The sequence below is a fragment of the Anguilla rostrata genome, chromosome 8, assembly GCF_018555375.3.
Source record: "Anguilla rostrata isolate EN2019 chromosome 8, ASM1855537v3, whole genome shotgun sequence".
Lineage (NCBI taxonomy): Eukaryota > Metazoa > Chordata > Actinopteri > Anguilliformes > Anguillidae > Anguilla > Anguilla rostrata.
Window position 1 is genome coordinate 462849 of NC_057940.1, and position 24716 is coordinate 487564.

Sequence of the window (24716 nt, forward strand, 5' to 3'; positions counted from 1 at the left end):
CACCTTCCACCTGCAGACCAGACTCCCTGCATTCGCCAAGGAACCCCTCACCTTCCACCTGCAGACCAGACTCCCTGCATTCGCACAAGGAACCCCTCACCTTCCACCTGCAGACCAGACTCCCTGCATTCGCACAAGGAACCCCTCACCTTCCACCTGCAGACCAGACTCCCTGCATTCGCACAAGGAACCCCTCACCTTCCACCTGCAGACCAGACTCCCTGCATTCGCACAAGGAACCCCTCACCTTCCACCTGCAGACCAGACCCCTGCATTCGCACAAGGAACCCCTCACCTTCCACCTGCAGACCAGACTCCCTGCATTCGCACAAGGAACCCCTCACCTTCCACCTGCAGACCAGACTCCCTGCATTCGCACAAGGAACCCCTCACCTTCCACCTGCAGACCAGACTCCCTGCATTCGCACAAGGAACCCCTCACCTTCCACCTGCAGACCAGACTCCCTGCATTCGCACAAGGAACCCCTCACCTTCCACCTGCAGACCAGACTCCCTGCATTCGCACAAGGAACCCCTCACCTTCCACCTGCAGACCAGACTCCCTTCACAAGGTGGTGACAGATTAGCAAAGGCCAGCCGCGATCTTCGCCTAATCCTACTTTAAATGGGCTATAATTAGGAAACCAGAGGAACCATACCACCTTTGTATAATGCAGGCATAACACACGGTGGTGATAACCCAGCTTATGTGTTCATTCATAGTGCAGATTGTTATCATATCTGCGCATATATAATAAAATTACAGTTTATGGCCTCACTGCCTGAGGTACCAATTATACCTCCCATCTGATCTTATTTTATTGGGCTGGTTTTCACTCTTCAGTGAAAAGCACTGCAGAACAGAAACCAGGATCAGTGTGAGACTGCATAACAGAGACCAGCAGCACTGTGGATCAGTGTAAGAGACTGCATAACAGAGACCAGCAGCACTGTGGATCAGTGTAAGAGACTGCATAACAGAGACCAGCAGCACTGTGGATCAGTGAGAGAGACTGCATAACAGAGACCAGCAGCACTGTGGATCAGTGAAAGAGACTGCATAACAGAGACCAGCAGCACTGTGGATCAGTGTGAGAGACTGCATAACAGAGACCAGCAGAACAGGTCCAAAGGGCCTACAGTGGGTCAAAGGGTGTTAATAGGGGCACAATAATGTACGAGCCAGTGTGACACTTCCTGGGTGCTGCACATTGTCCTGGCACTGGGAGCTCATCAACAGAACCACACTATCAGCACCAACACCAAACACTGCATCCCCTGTGTGTGTTTGTGTGTGCATTTGTGAGTGTGTGAGTGTGTGTATGTGTGTGTGAGTGTGTGTGCGTGTATGTGTGTGTCTGGAAAACCCAATCATCTTCACCTGCCACTCAGAGTCCGATACCAGGGGACCGGCTCATGTGTTCGCTCCCCTCTTAATCACGACGGAAAGCCAGCGAGCTGCAATTCAGGAAAGTTTGAATGACTTTATAACCAGGTTTTCAATTACGCTCCTGCGCTCGGAGCTGTTAGCAAACAGCACACCCCGGCCTGGGCTGCTGGCTCCGCCCCTGCAGAGGCCACAGCGGGGACATGGAGTGGCTCCACTCAGTTATACCTGCTCCTCTCTCTCCACTCAGTTATACCTGCTCCTCTCTCTCCACTCAGTTATACCTGCTCCTCTCCACTCAGTTATACCTGCTCCTCTCCACTCAGTTATACCTGCTCCTCTCCACTCAGTTATACCTGCTCCTCTCCACTCAGGTATACCTGCTCCTCTCCACTCAGGTATACCTGCTCCTCTCCACTCAGGTATACCTGCTCCTCTCTCTCCCGCTGTGAGGAGCCGCGTTCGGGCGCTAAAGCTAAAGAGGCTCGCGTTTCAGGACGCCAGGTGGAAGATCTGCTCCTCTGAAGATCACAGAAAAGTTCATTCAATTGCAGTTCTTTTAAATCGAAAACAAAAGACTGCACCTCCAGCAAAATTTAAAGTACATTATAAAAATAACAAATGCACCAGTTATAAGAGTGACATGCAAAGGATTATTGTGAGGTCAGCAAATTAATACAAATGATTAATCTTTACTTTACTTATTTGATTTTAGTTATTGTTGGGGGTGGGGGGTTATATACGGATATATAATATTACACACGTTTGGTAATTGTGGCTGCACCCCATGTTTCTAACTCTATCGCTGGCTGAATGGGGGGGGGGGGGGTGTGGGGGTCCAGAGGCTCTTCGGCAGTAATTATAAACGGCACTATCGCACGCGAGTCTGCCGCTCTCTCCACTGCAACCATGGATCCAGCTGTCAGACGATACTGGGGTTTAAATTAATTGCATAATTAAGATGTTCAGCGCTCGAGCAGACGTGGCTTCTAATGGATCCGTGACAACCCAGATGCAATCATAAAATGGGAATCCGATACCCTGTTTAATTATGCTTCTGTGAACAAAGGAGAATTGTGGGAAGCTGTCTGTTTTTATCACACGTTTAAAAGTTATGAATTCACTACATAAAAAACGGTCCTCTAACATACTGAGGTGTGGATCTAGAGCGGGCAGAGATCTGCATTCACAGGTTAGCTGAGCGACCCTGATGAGCACAGTCCACATGTGGACACACAGGAGGAGCTTTTCTACAGACACTACCTTTACATGCTAAATCAATGACAGCACTTCCTCTCATTTAAGCGCTGGACATGGAGTCCCTCATCATGGAAGCTAGGAAAGCATGAACAAGCATTTATGACAGGCAACACGCTGGCATTGAAGCAGAGATCACACACACGTCCCGGAGCTCACTGTGTCGGCTGGGTCAGGGTGTTTCAGCGTAAGAGCCAAGTTTTATTCACTGATTGGTAAGGAGTCCACTCATCTCGATTTCATGGCTGAAACTGGCTTCTGATTGAATGAATAAAACGAAGGAAAAAACCCCCGACAGCACGGCCCCCCAGGGCTGCAGTCTGACACAGCTCCTCTCTAAAAAGCATTCACACAAACGAAATGGAAATTAAATAGTGAATTGAGTGTCTCACACCTGCGTTAAAGGTGATCCACATCGCTTTGGTGACTGAGTAACAATCACATCAGATGTAACAGCCAAGGCCAAATGGGCCAAAACACTAAGAAAATGCTTCAATACCAAGAATGCAAAACAGAACCAAGAACCACCCAGCATGCACGCAGCATGCAAAACTAGCACTTCCTCTCAACCTTGAATGAATGTTTGAATTGCTACACATAGACACACAGACAGACACACACACACACACATACGCGCGCACACACACTAACATGCACACACACACAGACGCACGCACACACGCGCGCATACACACACGCGCACACATGCAGACACACACACACAGAGACACACACGCAAACACACACACGCGTGCACACACACGCGCGCGCGCACACATGCAAACACACACGCGCACAGAAAACACACACACACAGTTCCATTGTGTTATGAGCTGTAGTAATTTATGCTGGTTTAAACTGTTTAAAAACAGGCCAAGCTGAACAGAGTAACAAGGCTTCAGGCTCTGATCAGTTATGTGAAGAATCGTCTGTGTGTTTTGGCAAAGCAGAACTGCTACGTCCTGCCATTTGAAATGCATCCAGCCAAAGAATAAAACAATAAAAAAGAAACAAATTAAACGCCACAATAATACTTTACTGTTTACTAAAGGGCAGCACTGCCTGTAGAACAAGGAAAACCACCCTGCCCTAATTTCACCTGTTCACATGCCCTACCCTCACCTGCCCACCATCCCTACCTCCGCACCAGGGGCTGGGGGGGGGGGTGGGGGGGGGGGGGGGTATCGGGATGGGACGGGGGGGCTGGGTGTATCGGGAGGGATGGGACGGGCGGGGGCGGGGCTTACCAGATCTCTGGAGCTCTGCCTCTGGTGCTCTGCATTCTAGAAAAAGTGGAAATAAAATACGACAGTAAAACAGAAAATAGGAACAACAGGCAGCGACAAAAACGCACTAAACATCTGACAGTAATGCACTCTAACACACAACAACCATGCAGGCGCAGATAACACAGAAGTACTCATGTGCTCAGCTAGATGCGTACAAATAGTATTTTTCTACTGAACCCGTGTTCATATTCTACGATCTGAAAATGCACTCTTGCACGCTGGATAGCTTGCAATTGTCTGTAATGAATACAAAACCTGACAGCACATGATACACAACCACAGTGCGTTCGTCTGCAAGGAGTCCCATGGCTGGTTATTCAGATTGTTGAACGCACGCTGGGTTACAGTCTGCCTGATACCCACCGCTGGGTTACAGTCTGCCTGATACCCACTGCTGGGTTACAGTCTGTCTGATACACACCGCTGGGTTACAGTCTGCCTGATACACACCACTGGGTTACAGTCTGCATGATACCCACTGCTGGGTTACAGTCGGTCTGATACCCACTGCTGGGTTACAGTCTGTCTGATACACACCGCTGGGTTACAGTCTGCCTGTTACCCACTGCTGGGTTACAGTCTGTCTGATACACACTGCTGGGTTACAGTCTGCCTGATACTCACTGCTGGGTTACAGTCTGTCTAATACACACTGCTGGGTTACAGTCTGTCTGATACACACTGGGTACGTCTGTCTGATCACACTCTGGGTTACAGTCGTGATCTATTTCCCCACACTTTACTGGCATGACATGCTTATCGGTATACATATCAACAAAACATGTACATTTGTCACAATGACTGCATTGTCATGACAGTTAATAACAATAGTACGAAAAATAACAACAATGTCAAATGACAAAATGAACAATACTGAGAAACTCCCTCCTCCTCTTCTCTCTTTATGCTGACAACAGCCAGATCACCTCACCCCTCGAAACAAAGCCATAAATGAGAACTCACTCACAAAAAGGGTTCAAACAAAAATGTTTTTTTTTTCACAGTTTTGAGGAAAAATTTGAGGATATTTTCACACAAAATAAATCACATATACTTCACCCTTAATGTGTCTTTTACATAACAAGCTGTAACGCTGCATTATGACCTGTCAACACAGCAGAAGTAATCCCCAAACTGCCCACAGACTTACGTCATGTGTGCATGTCATCTGCACGCAATAAAAAATAAACAACATGAATAACAAAAGAAAAATGACACTAAATATGTGTCAGATAAATTTCATATAACTTCCCAGTAGTCTAAACACTGACCCTGAACAGCGCTGAGGGATTTATACAGCGGTAAATCTGCCCCTCCCTCCTGATTTATCCTCCTGCCTGCCCCCCCCCCCCCACACACACACACACAGACACGCACACACACACACACCCACACACACACACACACCACACCACCGACACACCACACACACACACACACGCACCACACACACACACACACACACACACACACACACACACACAGACACGCACACACACACACAAACACACACACACAGACACACACCGAAAGACAGTCCACTGGCCTCTGGCACACGCTGACATCCACGCTGTGATTCAGACCACCTGTCTGGGATGAAGCGTGAAAAATAGTGATTTACCCGCAACAGCCCCCCCAGCTTCCACTGACAATCTGACAGCCAGGCAACAGCACAATGCCCCCCCCCCCTGCCCCCCACCCTCTCCTACCCCCCTCTTCATTTATTCTCAATGACTGTCACTGCTTGAGCAGGGCCCAAGTAATTAGATTTTTCAGAACATGCATGTCTGGACCACTGAGGTCTGCTCACGCCCAAGTCCAACAGGGTGAATAGAAACATGCCTGTTAATGACAGAAGAGAATGATTGTCTCTGATATGACACCCTAACCATAGCCCTTTCCTCTTTTATGGTCCAAAGCACACAGCCCTCAGATCAACTGGTATCAACTTCACAAGAATCACGTTCGGCACTAAAGTTCCAGGCTATTTTCCAGACTCTCCCGCAGAAGTACAGACGTTGTCTTTATTGTGATGCGTTTGAGGCTCTGAAAGCAAAAGCCACCCGCAGTGCTGGAGAATGGCAGCAATCACAGCAGTAAACTGAGGCAGCGCGTTTTGGATTTCTTGAATCCTGCTGTATAATTTCCTGAGTCTGATGTTTTGACAGGTGTGAACAATGTGCGGCATCACACTTTTTGTTCCAACTGCAATTGTTTCAAGAAGAAACCCACAAATAACAGTTAGCAATAATGTCCCATTTTATTCACAGGCGAAGTGCGCAGAACTAAAGTAAAACTTTCCATATGCAGCAATGCTTCAGAATTCAGGCACGGTATTTAAAACTGCCTACCCCTACCCATAGTCCTCCTCTGACTAGTGTCTGTAAGCACCTGTACTGTGAAGCGAGGTGTGAAAAGAAGCTGTGCTCCTTCAGGGTGCTTCCAGGGCACGTGGGCCAGCGGCGGGCAGGACGGATGGCGGGTGGGGGACTGAGGGGGTGGATGGCGGGCGGGTAGAGAGAATGGCGGACGGGCGGGGGTAAGAGACTCACCACTTCCCGGGGCAAGAAGGCGTCCTCTTGGCGCAGGATGAGCAAGCTGACCGTCCCGCCCATCTGTGTGGCCCTCAGCAGACCCACCACTTCCTCCTGCGTCCTCCCGTTCAGATCGACTCCATTCACCTGGGAAACAGCGCCACACACAGGCATGGAGGACTGGGGCATCTGCGCTAGCCCTAACCCTAACCCTATCACACGGCATCCAAAAAGACCTGAACATACCCTCATGGCAACTCCAACTCCTTATTGACCCATCTCCTTACCTATACCCCTTCATTGCCCCGCCCCCTCACCTCCAGCAGCCGGTCCCCCGCCTTCAGCCGGCCGTCCTGGATGGCGGCTCCGCGGGCGAGGATGTTCTTCACGTAGATGGGCGCCGAGCCACCGATCGGGACGTCCCGAGAAGTGATGCTGAAGCCCAGACCCTCCGGCCCTGGACAGGGAGCGAGAGCTTAAAATACATCTCACCCCTAATAACCCTACAGACCTCACCCACAACCCTGATACCCTACAGACCTCACCCACAACCCTGATACCCTACAGACCTCACCCACAACCCTGATAACCCTACAGACCTCACCCACAACCCTAATAACCCTACAGACCTCACCCACTACCCTAATAACCCTAACCCTACAGACCTCACCCCAACCCTAATAACCCTACAGACCTCACCCACAACCCTGATAACCCTACAGACCTCACCCACAACCCTGATAACCCTACAGACCTCACCCACAACCCTAAAACCCTAACCCTACAGACCTCACCCACAACCCTAATAACCCTACAGACCTCACCCAAAACCCTAATAACCCTAACCCTACAGACCTCACCCACAACCCTGATAAGCATACAGACCTCACCCACAACCCTAATAACCCTACAAACCTCACCCCAACCCTAATAACCCTACAGACCTCACCCCAACCCTAATAACCCTACAGACCTCACCCACAACCCTAATAACCCTAGAGACCCCACCCACAACCCTAATAACCCTAACCCTAGAGACCTCACCCACAACCCTAATAACCCTACAGGTCTCACCCCAACCCTGATAACCCTACAGACCTCACCCACAACCCTGATAAACCTACAGACCTCACCCAAAACCCTAATAACCTCACCCACAACCCTGATAACCCTAGCCTCGCAAAAAAAACTGGCACTGATAAAAACACCATTATTTCAAGCCTGTTTCGAGTACAGACAACAGTTGTAAATTGTAGACAAAAAAATAATGGTAAATATTCAAGCCATAGCTCTGCTTATTTCAAAAATGAAAACAAAACTCCCTCTGGAAATGACCTTTCGAGAAACAGAAAATTAATATCAAATGGCATCTGGAAAAGCAGCAATGGTTATTTAAAAAAAGCAAATTGGCTGACCTTTTAAAGAGCCCGATGCTTAGGCAATGCCCCAGACAGACACTGCAAGTGAGAGAGAGGAGCAAAGCCAGCACCGCAGAGAACACCGAAATGAAATGAACCTCGATCAGGGCTCAGGAGACAGGGGGGGTCTGCTCACGGTACAGACGGTTACAGACGGGGGGTCTGCTCACGTTACAGACAAGGGGTCTGCTCGCGTTACAGACAAGGGGTCTGCTCGCGTTACAGACAAGGGGTCTGCTCGCGTTACTGACAAGGTGTCTGCTCATGTTACAGACGGTTACAGACGGGGGGTCTGCTCAAGTTACAGACGGTTACAGACGGGGGGTCTGCTCACGTTACAGATGGGGAGTCTGCTTGCATTACAGATGGGGGTCTGCTCGCATTACAGACGGGGGTCTGCTCACGTTACAGACGGGGGTCTGCTCACGTTACAGACGGGGGTCTGCTCGCATTACAGACGGGGTCTGCTCGCGTTACAGACGGGGGTCTGCTTGCATTACAGACGGGGGTCTGCTTGCATTACAGACGGGGAGTCTGCTCGCATTACAGACGGGGGGTCTGCTCGCGTTACAGACGGGTGGTCTGCTCACGTTACAGACGGGGGTCTGCTCGCATTACAGACGGGGGTCTGCTTGCATTACAGACGGGGGAGTCTGCTCGCATTACAGACGGGGGGTCTGCTCGCATTACAGACGGGGTCTGCTCGCATTACAGACGGGGGTCTGCTCGCGGTACAGACGGGGGGTCTGCTCGCATTACAGACGGGGTCTGCTTGCATTACAGACGGGGGTCTGCTGTGGTACAGATGGGGGTCTGCTTGTGGTACAGATGGGGGTCTGCTTGTGGTACAGATGGGGGGTCTGCTTGTGGTACAGACGGGGGTCTGCTCACGTTACAGACGGGGGGTCTGCTTGCATTACAGACAGGGGGTCTGCTCACGTTACAGATGGGGGTCTGCTTGCATTACAGACGGGGGTCTGCTCGCGGTACAGATGGGGGTCTGCTTGTGGTACAGACGGGGGGTCTGCTTGTGGTACAGACGGGGGGTCTGCTTGTGGTACAGACGGGGGGTCTGCTTGTGGTACAGACGGGGGGTCTGCTTGTGGTACAGATTGTTACAGACGGGGGGTCTGCTTGCATTACAGACAGGGGGTCTGCTCATGTTACAGACGGGCGCACGTACGCCCCGTGTATAATCGCCAAATTTGATGTCCCGTGTGTCCACGCGGGACGTGCGATCGCACTCAGAGGACTCATACAGCTGCTCGCACGTTACCCGACCCCCCGAAACAGCGCTCATACTCCACAGACCTCATTAGCGTGGGTCACGTCCTCACCATGGCAACACAGTCACGCTGCAGGAAGTCGCCTGCATGAAACCGTAGAGCCGCTCGGCACGCCGCGGAGACGAGCACAATGAGCTACAAACGACCGGAGAGAGAATCTGACAGAAACACACTTTCTTAATAATGATAACCTCAGGGTGAAGTTTAGCTGCCAGAGAAAATTAAACTGCCTTTTCTGAGCAAACAGCAGGATGATCAACAGAGAGCGGCTCCAAAGGCGTCCCAGCTCATCTCAGACACGTTAATAGAGTTCAGCAAACTCTATTAAACAGCAATCGCCCCTTTCATAATGATATGCTCACTCTGTCTTGATTTCATACAAAAAAAGCAATTCCCCTCTGTACACATACAGCGAGTTCCCAAATAATATGTCACATGGATCAGACAATGTTAATTAATGAGGAATCAAAAAACCCAATTTATTTCAGCCTACCCCAAACCAACTATGATAAGGCTATATAGGGGAGGGAGAAAGGTATTAAAGTTAAAATTCTTTTTTAGTTTTTAGTTATCAGTTTAACTTACATGTACATTTTATTCGGTGTGTCTATATGTTAAACAATACAATCTAACTGTCACATGTCATGCTTTACACGCATTTAGAAATTACGGCAAAACTGCTGTGATTGTTCTGCCAAAAAATCCCGACTGAATTGAACTGCATTGAAATTTAAATCATAGTTCACAGTGAACAGAATCATTGGCAGGCAGACTCCTCTGGCAACAGAGCAGAGAGACTCAGGGGAGGCTCTTCGGTACAGCGATTCTGGCTGCAGGGCTCTTCCACGCTGTCTGATATTTGGTACAAAAAATAATTCCCTGCTCTCATAGTCCAATGCTTTTGAAAGGCAACAATGTTCATGAACTTTCTCAGCTTCAAAAATGTATCTGGCAGGCTGGGTTAATGGCAGTCAAGAGAATCCCAGCTGTACAATGGCAGCCATCACACTCTCTCTCAGTGGAGTCACACTGTGCTGGAGGTGCTCTGTGCAGATCACACTCTCTCTCTCAGTGGAGTCACTGTGCTGGAGGAGCTCTGTGCAGATCACATTCTCTCTCTCAGTGGAGTCACACTGTGCTGGAGGAGCTCTGTGCAGATCACATTCTCTCTCTCAGTGGAGTCACACTGTGCTGGAGGTGCTCTGTGCCGATCACACTCTCTCTCTCAACATCAGTGCATTTATAGTAACATCTTAAATAAGTACTAAGGATCCCCAGCTGGGGGTGGGGGGTGCGGGCTGGACAGAGCACACTTTTAGCGTGTGGAGATATCCAGGCTAATGACTCTATTTCACCCCAACCCCCTAAACCCTTCAGTAAGGAGTCAACACTTCCAGCTGAGAGGTCTATGTCAGATCACATTCCCTCTCAGTGGAGTCACACTGTGCTGGAGGTGCTCTGTGCCGATCACACTCTCTCTCTCAACATCAGTGCATTTATAGTAACATCTTAAATAAGTACTAAGGATCCCCAGCTGGGGGTGGGGGGGTGGCAGGCTGGACAGAGCACACATTTTAAGCGTGTGGAGATATCCAGGGCAAATGACTCTATTTCACTCCCCCAACCCCCCATGGAGGAAAGAACAACCTTCCAGTAAATGGTTCAGTCAATCACTTCCCAGTCTGAAGAGAAAAGTTCTTAAATTCATGTTATTACATTAAGCCCTTTGTGCCCATCTACACTCAATACTAAAATAATATGGCACTTGATCTCTTTATCGTCCCTGAAGACAAGCATTGGAAGAGCAGCACATCCTTTACTGGGTTTATGAACACAGGAAACTGGCTCTGGAAATTACAATGCAGAGAGAGACCTCAGCTTCACGTGCTTCAGCGTTATAAAAGACGGCAGCACAGGCAGCATCTGTGCCAACAGCATACACACAAACGCCAAGAGGAGCAACACTATGCACATCAACTATATTCTGAGAACAGCAGCAAGGGCAAAAGATGTCTGCTCTTGGATGAAAGCAGCATAAAATCAAGGCAAGCACCACAGTTTCAGAGGAGAACGACATCCCAGGCGTGGCAATCTAAAGCTGCAGCATTTCCTCTACAAAAGCAAGCCATAAGAAAGAATGTGATCAAGGTCAAAAGGAGTAACTAATGGTAGCATTAAAAGGTGAGATTATTATTAATGGGTTATTAATGGGTTAATAGATGGATAAACATCTCCTCTGCGCCAGATGGAAAATCAGCAGTAAAGAGAGAAATCAGTAGTAAACTGCAGAGTAAAGTACAGAGACAGAGTCAGACAGCAAAACAAACCCCTGCCACAAAACACCATGAAAGCATCAGCAGACGGACAAGTGCCTATAAACATAAAATATCTTCAGTATTAAAATCTTACTGAATTGCTCGGTCTAAAAACTGAGAAGCAACAAAATCCCTTAAACTGCATCCGTATACCCATTCTGCAGCAGACACACGTCTCACTCCTGATTAGGATGCTGGACACCCATTATGACATTTCATTCCAGCTTGACATGGTGAAACCACAATTAAGTTGTTTACAAAAGAAGTAAATGAAAGCAATAAACACAGAAATCTCTGTACTGCCTTAAACGCACTCCAGAGCACAGCAGTGAAAAGTGTCTGGCTGTGAGAGAGCACTCAGGCCTGCAGCACCGAAGGCCTTTCCCTGCTCCCCACGGGGGGGGCTGGTGCTGATGTGGCCCGGGGTCAGGTCCCTCACATCCGCTGGTGGAGCAGCGGCACCACAGGACCCCCCTGCAGCCGAAGCGTCTGCTCACTTCAGCGCATGTCTGTCTGCGCATACAGGGCAGAGAGAAGACTGCTCTCTCTGGGTCAGACAGGGCAGAGAGAAGACTGCTCTCTCTGGGTCAGACAGGGCAGGGAGAAGACTGCTCTCTCTGGGTCTGACAGGGCAGAGAGAAGACTGCTCTCTCTGGGTCAGACAGGGCAGGGAGAAGACTGCTCTCTCTGGGTCTGACAGGGCAGAGAGAAGACTGCTCTCTCTGGGTCAGACAGGACAGGGAGAAGACTGCTCTCTCTGGGTCTGACAGGACAGGGAGAAGACTGCTCTCTCTGGGTCTGACAGAGCAGAGAGAAGACTGCTCTCTCTGGGTCTGACAGGACAGGAAGAAGACTGCTCTCTCTGGGTCAGACAGGACAGGGAGAAGACTGCTCTCTCTGGGTCAGACAGGACAGGGAGAAGACTGCTCTCTCTCTCTGGGTCTGACAGGGCAGAGAGAAGACTGCTCTCTCTGGGTCTGACAGGACAGGAAGAAGACTGCTCTCTCTCTCTGGGTCTGACAGGGCAGAGAGAAGACTGCTCTCTCTGGGTCAGACAGGACAGGAAGAAGACTGCTCTCTCTCTCTGGGTCTGACAGGGCAGAGAGAAGACTGCTCTCTCTGGGTCTGACAGGACAGGAAGAAGACTGCTCTCTCTGGGTCAGACAGGACAGGGAGAAGACTGCTCTCTCTGGGTCTGACAGGACAGGGAGAAGACTGCTCTCTCTGGGTCTGACAGGACAGGAAGAAGACTGCTCTCTCTGGGTCAGACAGGACAGGGAGAAGACTGCTCTCTCTCCAGGTCTGTCAGGACAGGGAGAAGACTGCTCTCTCTCTCTCTGAGTCAGACAGGACAGAGAGAAGACTGCTCTCTCTGGGTCTGACAGGACAGGAAGAAGACTGCTCTCTCTGGGTCAGACAGGACAGGGAGAAGACTGCTCTCTCTCTCTCTGAGTCAGACAGGACAGGAAGAAGACTGCTCTCTCTGGGTCTGACAGGACAGGGAGAAGACTGCTCTCTCTCTCTGGGTCTGACAGGACAGGGAGAAGACTGCTCTCTCTCTCTGGGTCTGACAGGACAGGGAGAAGACTGCTCTCTCTCTCCGGGTCTGACAGGGCAGGGAGAAGACTGCTCTCTCTCTCCGGGTCTGCCAGTAGTCTCTAACTCTGTCTGTTTCGCTTGGCACTCGTACCTTTCTTGAGCTGGATGTTGAGCCTCCTGCCCACCTTCTTGGAGTAGGCCGTGGGAGGGGTGGAGCTTACAGCTCGGAGCGGGGAGGAGGCGTGGCCTGAGGGAGGCTTGCTGGCGGAGCCGCCGGTGTGAGGTAGAGAGGTGTAGGCGTCGCCCTGCTCCGCGGGGGAGGGCGGGTGGGGCCCAGGCCCAGACCGGGACATCCTCTGGGGGGTGTGGTCCAGGCCCCCAACCAGGCTGTTCCGGTCCCCGGGCTGGGAGTCCGGACTGAACCGGCCCGGCCCGTAGGCGTGGTTCTGCTCGCTCTGGGATAGCTGCTCGTACTGAGCCTTCCTCCCCGCCGGCACCACGTGGAACAGGATGGCCGGGGACCGCATGGCCTGCCGGAACATCTGCTGCGCTCTGCAGCGGGAGAGACCGATCCATCAATCAATCAATCAACCAACAAACCAATCAATCATTTAACCAAAAAACCAATCAATCAATTAGTCAATCAATCAATCAACCAACCAGCCAATCAATCAATCAATCAATCAATCCAATTAACCAATCAACCAGCCAATCAACCAACCAACATACCAATCAATCAATCAACCAGTCAGCCAACCAACCAAGAAACTAATAAATGAACCAACCAAGCAATCAAAAAAGCAATCAACTAATTAATCAATTAGTCAATCAACCAATCAATCATTAAATAGAGAGGAATAATTTAATCATGCCTTTATGGAGCAGGAGACAGCGCATTTATACAGAATTGTTGCTGCGCTGACGTAAGTGCCAGTCCACCGAGTGGCCCGGCATTGTGCGGCCTAATTAATAGGTCAGTAAATTCAGCTGGCGGTTAATTGCACTGTGGTCGTAAATTTGCGGTTGTAAAACTGCTACATGCGTTTGGCCAGCATTGTAATAGGCTATTAGGGCCTGACAATGAAACAGGATAATGAAGTAGCGGGGAGAATAAGGTGGAACAGGATAATGAAGTAGCAGGGAGAATAAGGTGGAACAGGATAATGAAGTAGCAGGGAGAATAAGGTGGAACAGGATAATGAAGTAGCGGGGAGAATAAGGTGGAACAGGATAATGAAGTAGCAGGGAGAATAAGGTGGAACAGGATAATGAAGTAGTGGGGAGAATAGGGTGAAACAGGATAATGAAGTAGGGGGAGAATAAGGTGGAACAGGATAATGAAGTAGTGGGGAGAATAAGGTGAAACAGGATAATGAAGTAGCGGGGAGAATAAGGTGGAACAGGATAATGAAGTAGTGGGGAGAATAAGGTGGAACAGGATAATGAAGTAGGGGGGAGAATAAGGTGGAACAGGATAATGAAGTAGTGGGGAGAATAAGGTGGAACAGGATAATGAAGTAGTGGGGAGAATAAGGTGAAACAGGATAATGAAGTAGAGGGGAGAATAAGGTGGAACAGGATAATGAAGTAGTGGGGAGAATAAGGTGGAACAGGATAATGAAGTAGTGGGGAGAATAAGGTGAAACAGGATAATGAAGTAGTGGGGAGAATAAGGTGGAACAGGATAATGAAGTAGGGGGGAGAATAAGGTGGAACAGGATAATGAAGTAGGGGGGAGAATAAGGTGGAACAGGATAATGAAGTAGTGGGGAGAATAAGGTGGAACAGGATAATGAAGTAGTGGGGAGAATAAGGTGGAACAGGATAATGAAGTAGTGGGGAGAATAAGGTGAAACAGGATAATGAAGTAGTGGGGAGAATAAGAGAGACAGTATTTTTCTAGGAGATGTGGGTTAAGCGTTAGGAGAACCCTCGTATGAAGGAGAGGAGCACCCGAAAGAATGTTTAAAAGGAGGTGGTCACAGTGTGTGTGTGCAATGTGTGCATGTGAGTGTGTGTGTGTGTGTGCATGCTTGCATGTATACGTGTGTGTGCGCGTGTGCATTCATGCACCTGACCAACCAGCTGACTCATGAAAGACCGCACTTAATTTTTGAGGCTGGCAACTTTTCAGATACAGTAATAAAAGTTGAAAAAGAAAAAAAAGAAATTGCTCCCACTTTTAAATTTCCCCTCAAGTTGGAAAATGCATGGAAGTGCTTTGCTCAGACCTGACTTCAGTGGGAGTTGAAGTGCTTAGCATATAGATAGCTTGCCCTCGAATGACCCAGTCACCATGACTGGACAAAAGAGAGACTCTGAAAAGCAGTATGATCATGTTTTTATGAGAGAGCATCGCTGAACCCACTCTTAAAGTGGTCCAAACTGTGGCCCAAACTGTGGCCCAAACTGTCGCTGATTTTAATGCCGTAGATATGGCTGCCATTTGGATGTTCACGTTATAATGCCTAGATTGGGAAGCCTGGATTAGTTCTAAAAATCAATTAAAGAAGTATGATTACATAACTATGCTTGTTAACCGTGCAGTGCTTTAATGTAAATCATTAAAATACTAATATATCCAAAGCTTCCGTTATCCTTTAAAATGTAGCATCTTTCAGAGTGTGTGTGTGTGTGTGTGTGTGTGTGCTTGATAAGGGGGACAGGAAGTCTAGGGCACCAGAGCAGAAAAAGCAGGGGGGGGGGATTTGAGCAGAGGAGGGGGGGTGGATTTGGGCAGATGGGGGGGGGGATTTGGGCAGAAGAGGCAGGGACTTGGGCAGATTGGGGGGGTGGATTTGGGCAGATGGGGGGGGGATTTGGGCAGAAGAGGCAGGGACATGGGCAGATTGGGGGGGTGGATTTGGGCAGAGGAGGGGGGCTTACTGTTCGAATCGGATGTTGCGCAGGTCCCCGTTGTTGATCCGGACGATGCAGTCGTTCTCCTGGAACAGGCCCTCCTGCTCGGCCTTGCCCCCCCTCTCCAGCCGTTTCACCAGCAGGCCCAGCGTCCTGCAACGTTCAACACCCGAGAGCTCCCATCATGCACCACTCCGACTGGTTACAGCCCCGCCATCACGACAGCCTCATCATCACTACAGCTCCCATCATGCTCCACTGCGTTGGTTACAGCCCTGCCATCACTACAGCCCCGACAACACTACAGCTCCCATCATGCACCACTCCACTGGTTACAGGAACGCCATCATTACGGCTCCCATCATCCTACACTCCGCTGGCTACAGCAATGCCATCATTACAGCTCCCATCATGCACCACTCCGCTGGTTACAGGAACGCCATCATTACAGCTCCCATTATCCTCCACTCTGCTGGCTACAGCAATGCCATCATTACAGCTCCACCTTCACTACAGCTCCCATCATGCACCACAACACAGACTACAGCTCCGCCATCATTACCGCTCCCAACATCCTCCACTCTGCTAGCTACAGTCCCGCCATCACTACAGCTCCCATCATGCTCCACTCCGCTAGCTACAGCCCCGCCATCACTACACCCCACTCTCAATGCAGCTCCCATCATGCATCACTACGCTGGTTACAGCAACGCCATCATTACAGCCAAGCGCTACGACCCTCTCCCCCAGCACTCTCAGATGCGGTCCACGTCCTCGCATGCCATCGCCAGGGCAACCAAGAATGCCATGGCAACAGATGAAGAGAACAGAGGTACAGCACAAAAAACACACACAGGTGTGTTTCTTCCCTGTTCCCCACATTGCAATGCCCCTGGATTTCAACTGCCACACAACCTTAGAGCATCCAATTTACTGTAATGCAAACATATATCTGCATTGTTAACTTTTAAATGTAAATTAAAAAAGGGGACTCATGCATCGAGTATTCTCAAAAGTGCAAACTGTTCACCTTCATACTGCTTAAATAATGTTAATATAACTATACAAAGAAATACATGTCCAAATAATGGAATGTGAGCCGCTCTGTCTCAGAGTGTTTCTGTTGAGCTGAGTGGAGAAGCACAGAGTAGGTCTCCCGAGCTACTGAGGCACTAAGTACACTTACAGTGCCACACTAAACAAAACAGCCACATAAACAAAAAACTTCTTTGGAAAGGATATTTTTTGGAAAGGTTATTAAATCCTTTATTAAATTAGGGTGGAATGCCTCTCTGAGGCCAAACTGTCTGAAGACCTGCCTTTCACAGGATGTCCGCACAATAAACAAGGCATTCTTAAAGGGACAGTCCAACTTTTTGGGAACTTTTTGCTTTTTGGCCAACTTACCCATAATTTGCCGATAAGATTGATACCAGTTTCATCCCTGTGCATCCAGTATAGAAACGTTACACAGTATCTACGGGCTGCATGCTAACTGTGCTTACCTCTGTGAGTGGACGCAGATGGAAGCAATGCTAGCGTTCCTATTTAGCACAGCTAATGATTCTTCCATCTGCAGCCATTCATAAAGCTGGCACAGTTAGCATGCAGCCCATAGATATTGTGTAATATTTCGGTACTGGATGCACAGGGATTTAATTGGTATCAATTTTATCGACTAACAATGTGTTAGATGGCCAAAAAGCAAATTTCCCAAAAAGTTGGACAATTCCTTAAAATTCCTCATACTCACGGGATAAGAAAGGAAATATAGTGTTTTCCCCATCAAATCTGTTCTTTTCCTCAAACTAGTTCTTCAGGATTGTACAATGAGACAAGCTAACCTGCAGACATGTCCAACGATTCACAGACACTCAGCCGCCATTAAGCAGACAGAGTCTACCTGCCGACCTGTTCTAATCTATCAGAGTGGCTGCTCCACTGACAGGTCACATGAGCATTTACACTCTGCAGCCACACTATGAATAAACAACATGCCGCTAAGTTGACACGAACAAGCACAAAAGCAATTAGCACTCCCTCAGTGGTGAGCTGGATCACAGGAACTTTCACAGGCGCTAACCCACGGTGAGCGCCAGAACGCAAGATGAGAGGGAAAGGGTAGCTATGGTTACGGTGCCCATGGTTTCAGTAAACAGGGACACAAAGCAGAAGATGAGTGCTCGATTTAATGTGGGATCAAAGGCCTTGTAGAAAAAAAAACTTTGTTTTCCATTGCTTTGATTACTATGAAATATTCCCTAGAATTTTTTCCTTCTGTACAGACAAATCAAAAAACGGTGTGTGTGTGAGTGCATGTGTGTGCGTGAGCGTGGTGTGTGTGTGTGAGTGCATGTGTGTGAGCGCATGAGTGTGGGGTGTGTTTGTGTGTGTGTGTGTGAGTGCGTGAGCGTGGTGTGTGTGTGAGTGCATGTGTGTGCGTGAGTGTGGTGTGCGTGTGTGAGTGCGCGTGTGTGAGTGCATGTGTGTGCGTGAGTGTGGTGTGTGTGAGTGCGTGAGTGTGGTGTGTGTGTGTGTGTGTGTGTGTTAGTGCGTGTGTGAGTGCGTGTGCGTGAGTGTGGTGTGTGTGAGTGCATGTGTGTGAGTGCGTGAGCGTGGTGTGTGTATGTGAGTGCGTGTGTGTGTGTGTGTGCGTGAGTGTGGTGTGTGTGTGTGTGTGTGTGTGTGTGCGTGTGTGCGTGTGTGCATGTGTGCGTCAGTGTGGTGTGTGTGTGTGTGTGTGTGTGTTAGTGCATGTGTGAGTGCATGTGAGTGCGTGAGCGTGGTGTGTGTATGTGAGTGTGTGTGTGTGTGTGTGTGTGAGTGCACGTGTGTGTGTGTGTGTGTGTGTGCGTGTGTGTGAGTGCACGTGTGTGTGTGTGTGTGTGTGTGTGTGTGTGTGTGTGCAGTATCTACAGGTGGCAGAATGGGTAGCTAGCTGCTAAAAGGAGGCCATCTGTTCCCATCTCCAGCATGTCATAATGATGATAATGGACCTCCTTAGGCCGAGACCTGGTTAGGCTGAGACCTTGTTAAGCTGAGACCTTGTTAAACTGAGACCTCGTTAGGCTGAGACCTCGTTAGGCTGAGACCTTGTTAAGCTGAGACCTTGTTAAACTGAGACCTCGTTAGGCTGAGACCTCGTTAGGCTGAGACCTTGTTAAGCTGAGACCTTGTTAAACTGAGACCTCGTTAGGCTGAGACCTCGTTAGGCTGAGACCTTGTTAAGCTGAGACCTTGTTAAGCTGAGACCTCGTTAGGCCGAGACCTCGTTAGGCTGAGACCTTGTTAAGCTGAGACCTCGTTAGGCCGAGACCTTGTTAAGCTGAGACCTTGTTAAACTGAGACCTCGTTAGGCTGAGACCTCGTTAGGCTGAGACCTTGTTAAGCTGAGACCTTGTTAAGCTGAGACCTCGTTAGGCTGAGACCTCGTTAGGCTGAGACCTTGTTAAGCTGAGACCTCGTTAGGCCGAGACCTCTTTAGGCTGAGACCTTGTTAAGCTGAGACCTTGTTAAGCTGAGACCTCGTTAGGCCGAGACCTCGTTAGGCTGAGACCTTGTTAAACTGAGACCTTGTTAAGCTGAGACCTCGTTAGGCCGAGACCTCTTTAGGCTGAGACCTTGTTAAACTGAGACCTGGTTAAGCTGAGACCTTGTTAAGCTGAGACCTCGTTAGGCCGAGACCTCTTAAACTGAGACCTCATTAAGCTGAGACCTTGTTAGGCCGACACTTTGTTAGGCTGAGAATTGTGCGCACACACACACACAGTGTAAAATTCCAGTCTTCAGAACCCAAGGAAGGACAACTCCCAGAGATAAAGCTAATGCAGAGCTAGCGCTAATGTAGAGCTAGCGCTAATGCAGAGCTAGTGCCACAGCAGAGCTAGCACTAATGCAGAGCCAGTGCTAATGCAAAGCTAGTGCTAACACAAAGCTAATGCTAATGCAGAGTTAGCACTAATGTAGAGCTAGCGCTAATGCAAAGCTAGTGCTAACACAAAGCTAATGCTAATGCAGAGCTAGCACTAATATAGAGCTAGTGCTAATGCAGAGCTAGCGCTAATGCAGAGCTAGTGCTAATGCAAAGCTAGTGCTAACACAAAGCTAATGCTAATGCAGAGCTAGCAGTAATGTAGAGCTAGCGCTAATGCAGAGCTAGTGCTAATGCAAAGCTAATGCTAACACAGAGCTAGCACTAATATAGAGCTAGTGCTACTGCAGAGCTAGTGCAAATGCAGAGTTAGCATAAATGCAGAGCTAATGCTTACACAGAGCTAGTGCTAATGCAGATCTAATGCTATTGCAGACCTAGCGCTAATGCAAAGCCAATGCTGATGCAGAGCTAATGCTAATGCAGAGCTAATGTTATCGTAGAGCCAGTGCTAATGCAAAGCCAATGCTGATGCAGATCTAATGCTAATGCAGAGCTAATGTTATCGTAGAGCCAGTGCTAATGCAAAGCCAGTGCTGACGCAGAGCTAATGCTAATGCACAGCTAACACTAATGCAGGGGTAACACTAACGCAGAGCTAGTGCTAACAAGCCCACAGCCCAAAGGAGGTGGAGCCAGGGGGCGGAGCTTTACCTTCTGTCTCGCGCACTGAAAGGCACTACATGGATTCCCAGGGGGCCGCCACGATTGGACACCTCGACCAGCCGCACAATGTCACTGTGAAACAACAGTGCACAGCGGGGAGATGCAGCCAAACATGCAGGGGAACAAAAACATGAACACAGAAAATAATAAGACAAATAAAAACACAACAAGCGAAAAATGTAAAAATGAAAATAAGTGCCTACGAGCAGGGTTGAAATCAGGGGGAAAGCTACTAGCGTCCTGGTTTAGAAACGGTATCGATAACGAACAGCTGATTTTAAAAGAACAGGAAGTACAAAACTGAACAGGGACCCCAGCGACAGGGTGTGGCTGTTTTTACTTTATCAACCACTTTCGCTGGGCTATGACTCCTCATAGAAAAAACACTGCATGTGATTAATCAATTACAGAGTCCAGACCGCAATACAAATCTGAGTTTGGCCCTCAGGACAGAAGCAGCTGGCCCCCAAAGCCTGAACAATGGGGGACAAGATGCTGTACAGTATGTGCAGAATACGCCAAAAAAAACAACACCACAGTCAAAGAAATGAAACTGATCCAAGCAGTAAGCCATCAACCACATGAGCAGGATCACAATGTGGATGAGAAGCACACGGCCATGATTCTGCCTTTTCAGGCCTTTTTTCAGACAGAGACAGTTACTGAGGTGAGCTGAGCTGAGCTGAGCTGAGCTGAGCTGAGCTGGAGCTGGGCTGGCTGGGCTGGGCTGGGCTGGCTGGGCCTGGCTGCTTGGGCTGGGCTGAGGCTGGGCTCTGAGCTGGGCTGAGCTGAGCTGAGCGGCTGAGCTGAGCTGGGCTGAGCTGGGCTGAGCTGAGCTGAGCTGAGCTGAGCTGGGCTGAGCTGAACTGGGCTGAGCTGAGCTGAGCTGAGCTGATCTGATCTGGGCTGAGCTGGACTGAGCTGAGCTATTTCGACGTTTTGGAGACTCACTCCAGCGAGCGGATGGGGGCGGAGTCCTGGCAGGAGTCGTCACGCCCGACCGGCTCGATCCGCCCGTTCTCCTCCTCCCTCCCTTCGTCCTCCTAAAAACAAACACAAACATCACACATGGAATTAGGACAAACGTCTTCAGGTCAAATGGGTCAGGGACATCGACATCTTGTTTTTCCCAGCATTCCACTGTGACCCCTCAACAGTCCCATTTTCCTCCTAGTAACTGAGAGATGGAGGGAGATGGAGGGAGAGACGGTGGGAGATGGAGGGAGATGGAGGGAGAGATGGTGGGAGATGGAGGGAGAGACAGAGGGAGAGATGGAGAGAAACGGAGGGAGAGACAGAGGGAGATGGAGGGAGAGATGGAGGGAGATGGAGGGAGAGACAGAGGGAGAGATGGAGGGAAACGGAGGGAGAGACAGAGGGAGATGGAGGGAGAGACGGAGGGAGATGGAGGGAAAGAAGTGCTTCAGCTCAACCCAACACTTTCCCCTGAGATCACTCTGAAGTACTTACACAGAGTTAGAACATAATTACATCGAAATATTTATTTCAAGATTAAAAAATAAGCGGACATTAAAACATTAGCTATAAATTACTGAAAAACGTCAGCAAACCTCTCTATCCAGCACTTAAAGAACGTTTTATAGCTATTACCCAGGGTAAGTGCTCTGTTTCCAGGCCCACTGGAAGGGATTAATGAGGTATGAATGAGAGTTTCACTCTCTACTGGTCTTCATGTTCCATTACCAAAAAGCAGCCATTTATCGCCTTTTATTTAAACCACATACAAGACGCCTGAAAGCCAGAATGTACCCCCAGGCTATTCAGCGTCACAGACCCCAAGCTGAGCCACACAAACCTGAGGAGGAGGAGGACACATCCTGAGCAGCGTCAGCCAGTGGACTGCAGGCAGCCCACTCACCAGCGGGGGGTGCTGGGGGGTCACGGTCATCCCAGCCACCATCCCCTTACTGAAGCTACGGCTAATTTTGCATCGACCCACCACGGCCAGCACGCCAATTGGATGCCTGACCAGAGGGCCCGCCCACACACCAGAACAGCGCCCTCACAGTCCGATTGGATGCCTGACCAGAGGCCCCGCCCACACACCAGAACAGCGCCCTCACAGTCCGATTGGATGCCTGACCAGAGGCCCCGCCCACACACCAGAACAGTGCCCGAAAACTGTGCATTAAAGCACAGTTAACAGAAGGGCCAATGCTCACTGTTTCTCCTGCATGGGCGAAATGAAAAACATTGGCCCAAGGCACCACTGTGTGCGGCAGAGCAAAGCCGAACGGACAGGACGTGGTTAAACGCACTTCTGCTCCGACAGCCACCAATCCAGCGACTCCAGCATCACCTATCACAGCGGAACCCGTTACCATGGCGATATCAGCATGCGCCCGCCTGGTCTCACCCCAGTAGCGCATGGAGGCGAGCGTCTCCACGGACACGGACCCCCCATTCTAACACACCTGCGCCCGAGGGGGGTGGGGCATTAATATTTCACTGCCAGTACAAAGACTCCCCCTCACCTTGATTCTGAGGCACAGCCAATCACGTCGCTTTCTACCGGAGACACAACTGCATGCTTAATCACACAGCACGTAACCAAGGAGCTGGGAACTGCGGCAACAGCTGCCTCACCCTCCCTCTGAGTCTCTCTCTCCCTCTCCCTCTCTCTCTCTCTCCCTCTCTTTCTCTTTCACTCTCTCCCTCTCTCTCCCTCCCTCTGAGTCTCTCTCTCCCTCTTTCACTCTCTCTCTCTCCCTCCCTCCCTCTGAGTCTCTCTCTCCCTCTCTTTCACTCTCTCCCTCTCTCTCCCTCCCTCTGAGTCTCTCTTCCTCTCTCTCTCCCTCTCACTCTCTCTCTCTCCCTCCCTTTCACTCTCTCCCTCTCTCTCTCTCTCACCCTCCCGTTGACTCTCTCTCCCACTTTCATCACTCTCCCTGTCATCGCTCGTCCTCTTACTTTCTCTCTCTCTCTTTTTTACTCCCGCACTCTCTTTTTCTCTCTCCCTCTTCCATTACTCTTGCACTCTCCCTATTTTTCCCCTCTCTTTCACTCTCCCTCTCTCTCAGCGGAGGTTTTGGTTGGGGCCGAGTCCAGCAGGTTCTAAATGACGTAGCCAGCATGGGGGTGGCTTCAGTGTTTCAGACGTGATCGGCAAAGAAAACGAACATGGGAACACCTAAAATAGGCCAAAATGCAGATGGGCACTGTTCACTGTGGAAAGGTATGCCCCCATCCCCAGGATATGGCTGCAATTCACATTAATCATTACAGACCCTGACAAGCCTTCAGAAAAGCACTGCAGCGCCGTCTGCCTGTCAAACACCTATCTGTTCAGCTTCAGAGGAATATGTGCCCAAAACCCCCACTAAAGCGACCCCCAGCAAAAGGAGCTGAAGGTGACAGAGTCACAGTCACTGACAGGTCTGCATGTTTGCATGTCTCTTATCAAACTATGTAGACAACAAAGCATATTTCTGTCAAAAAGAGTAATCTTATGTATTTACTGATTTATTGATTTAAATTAGCAAAAATCTAACTTTGCTTTCTTGGATTGTAAATGACAATAAATTTGCCCTTGACCTCAACCTTGATTTGAGATCTTCTGACCATCAGGAGTTTGTGATTCTCTATTGTCCACCTTTCTACCTGAACCCTAACTCAATTGCTTTGCCCTCAAACTTCGATACAGTTTCAAATGAGATGACACCAGTGCACTGCACGTTAGTAATCTCTTCAGCCTCTTCCGGTTCAGGGGTACACTTTCTGTGACTACAGCTAACGAGAAGTATCGCATGCACCAGCCGGTTTTAATAAGCAAACACAAACGGCCCCTGAGACGGTCTCATCTTAAAGAGAAAGTTAATAATGCATCAGGTATGGCAGAGATTACCGAAATCAAATCAGAGCCAAGCAGGTACTTAATATTAGTCAGAAAATAAAGTCAGCGGCAGAAGCAGTTTTCTTTTGTTCCGCTCTGAGAGATTCTGCGCTGAGCGGCTGACCTGGCGTCATCCACAGCCTCAGAGCGAGGGCGAGCGCATGCATCAGCCAGGGCGCCATTTTGCAAGCCCGCCGAATGGCCAGATTGCGCTTTGATTAAATTAGGTCAGATAATTACGAAGCCTTAAACCAATTACAAGGTCAATAAGGAGACCTGAAGCACAAAGCACCTCACAGTCCCACTGCCCCCGTCAGCTGAGCAGAGTGCTCTTCTGCGGAGCCCGAGGTTTTAAAGGGTATGAATTATAGTAAATTAAGTT

The 24716-nt window shown here is 49.4% G+C and overlaps 1 protein-coding gene across 1 annotated transcript in view; it reads right to left on the reverse strand.

Moving 5' to 3' along the window:
* The window catches only part of LOC135260451 (partitioning defective 3 homolog), a 253512-nt gene that overhangs the window by 108330 nt on the left and 120466 nt on the right, over positions 1-24716 (reverse strand). Inside the window, 7 exon segments of the mRNA XM_064345669.1 lie at positions 3892-3927; positions 6486-6614; positions 6785-6924; positions 13177-13577; positions 15912-16037; positions 20470-20553; positions 21433-21524. Coding sequence (XP_064201739.1) covers positions 3892-3927; positions 6486-6614; positions 6785-6924; positions 13177-13577; positions 15912-16037; positions 20470-20553; positions 21433-21524 — 1008 coding nt within the window.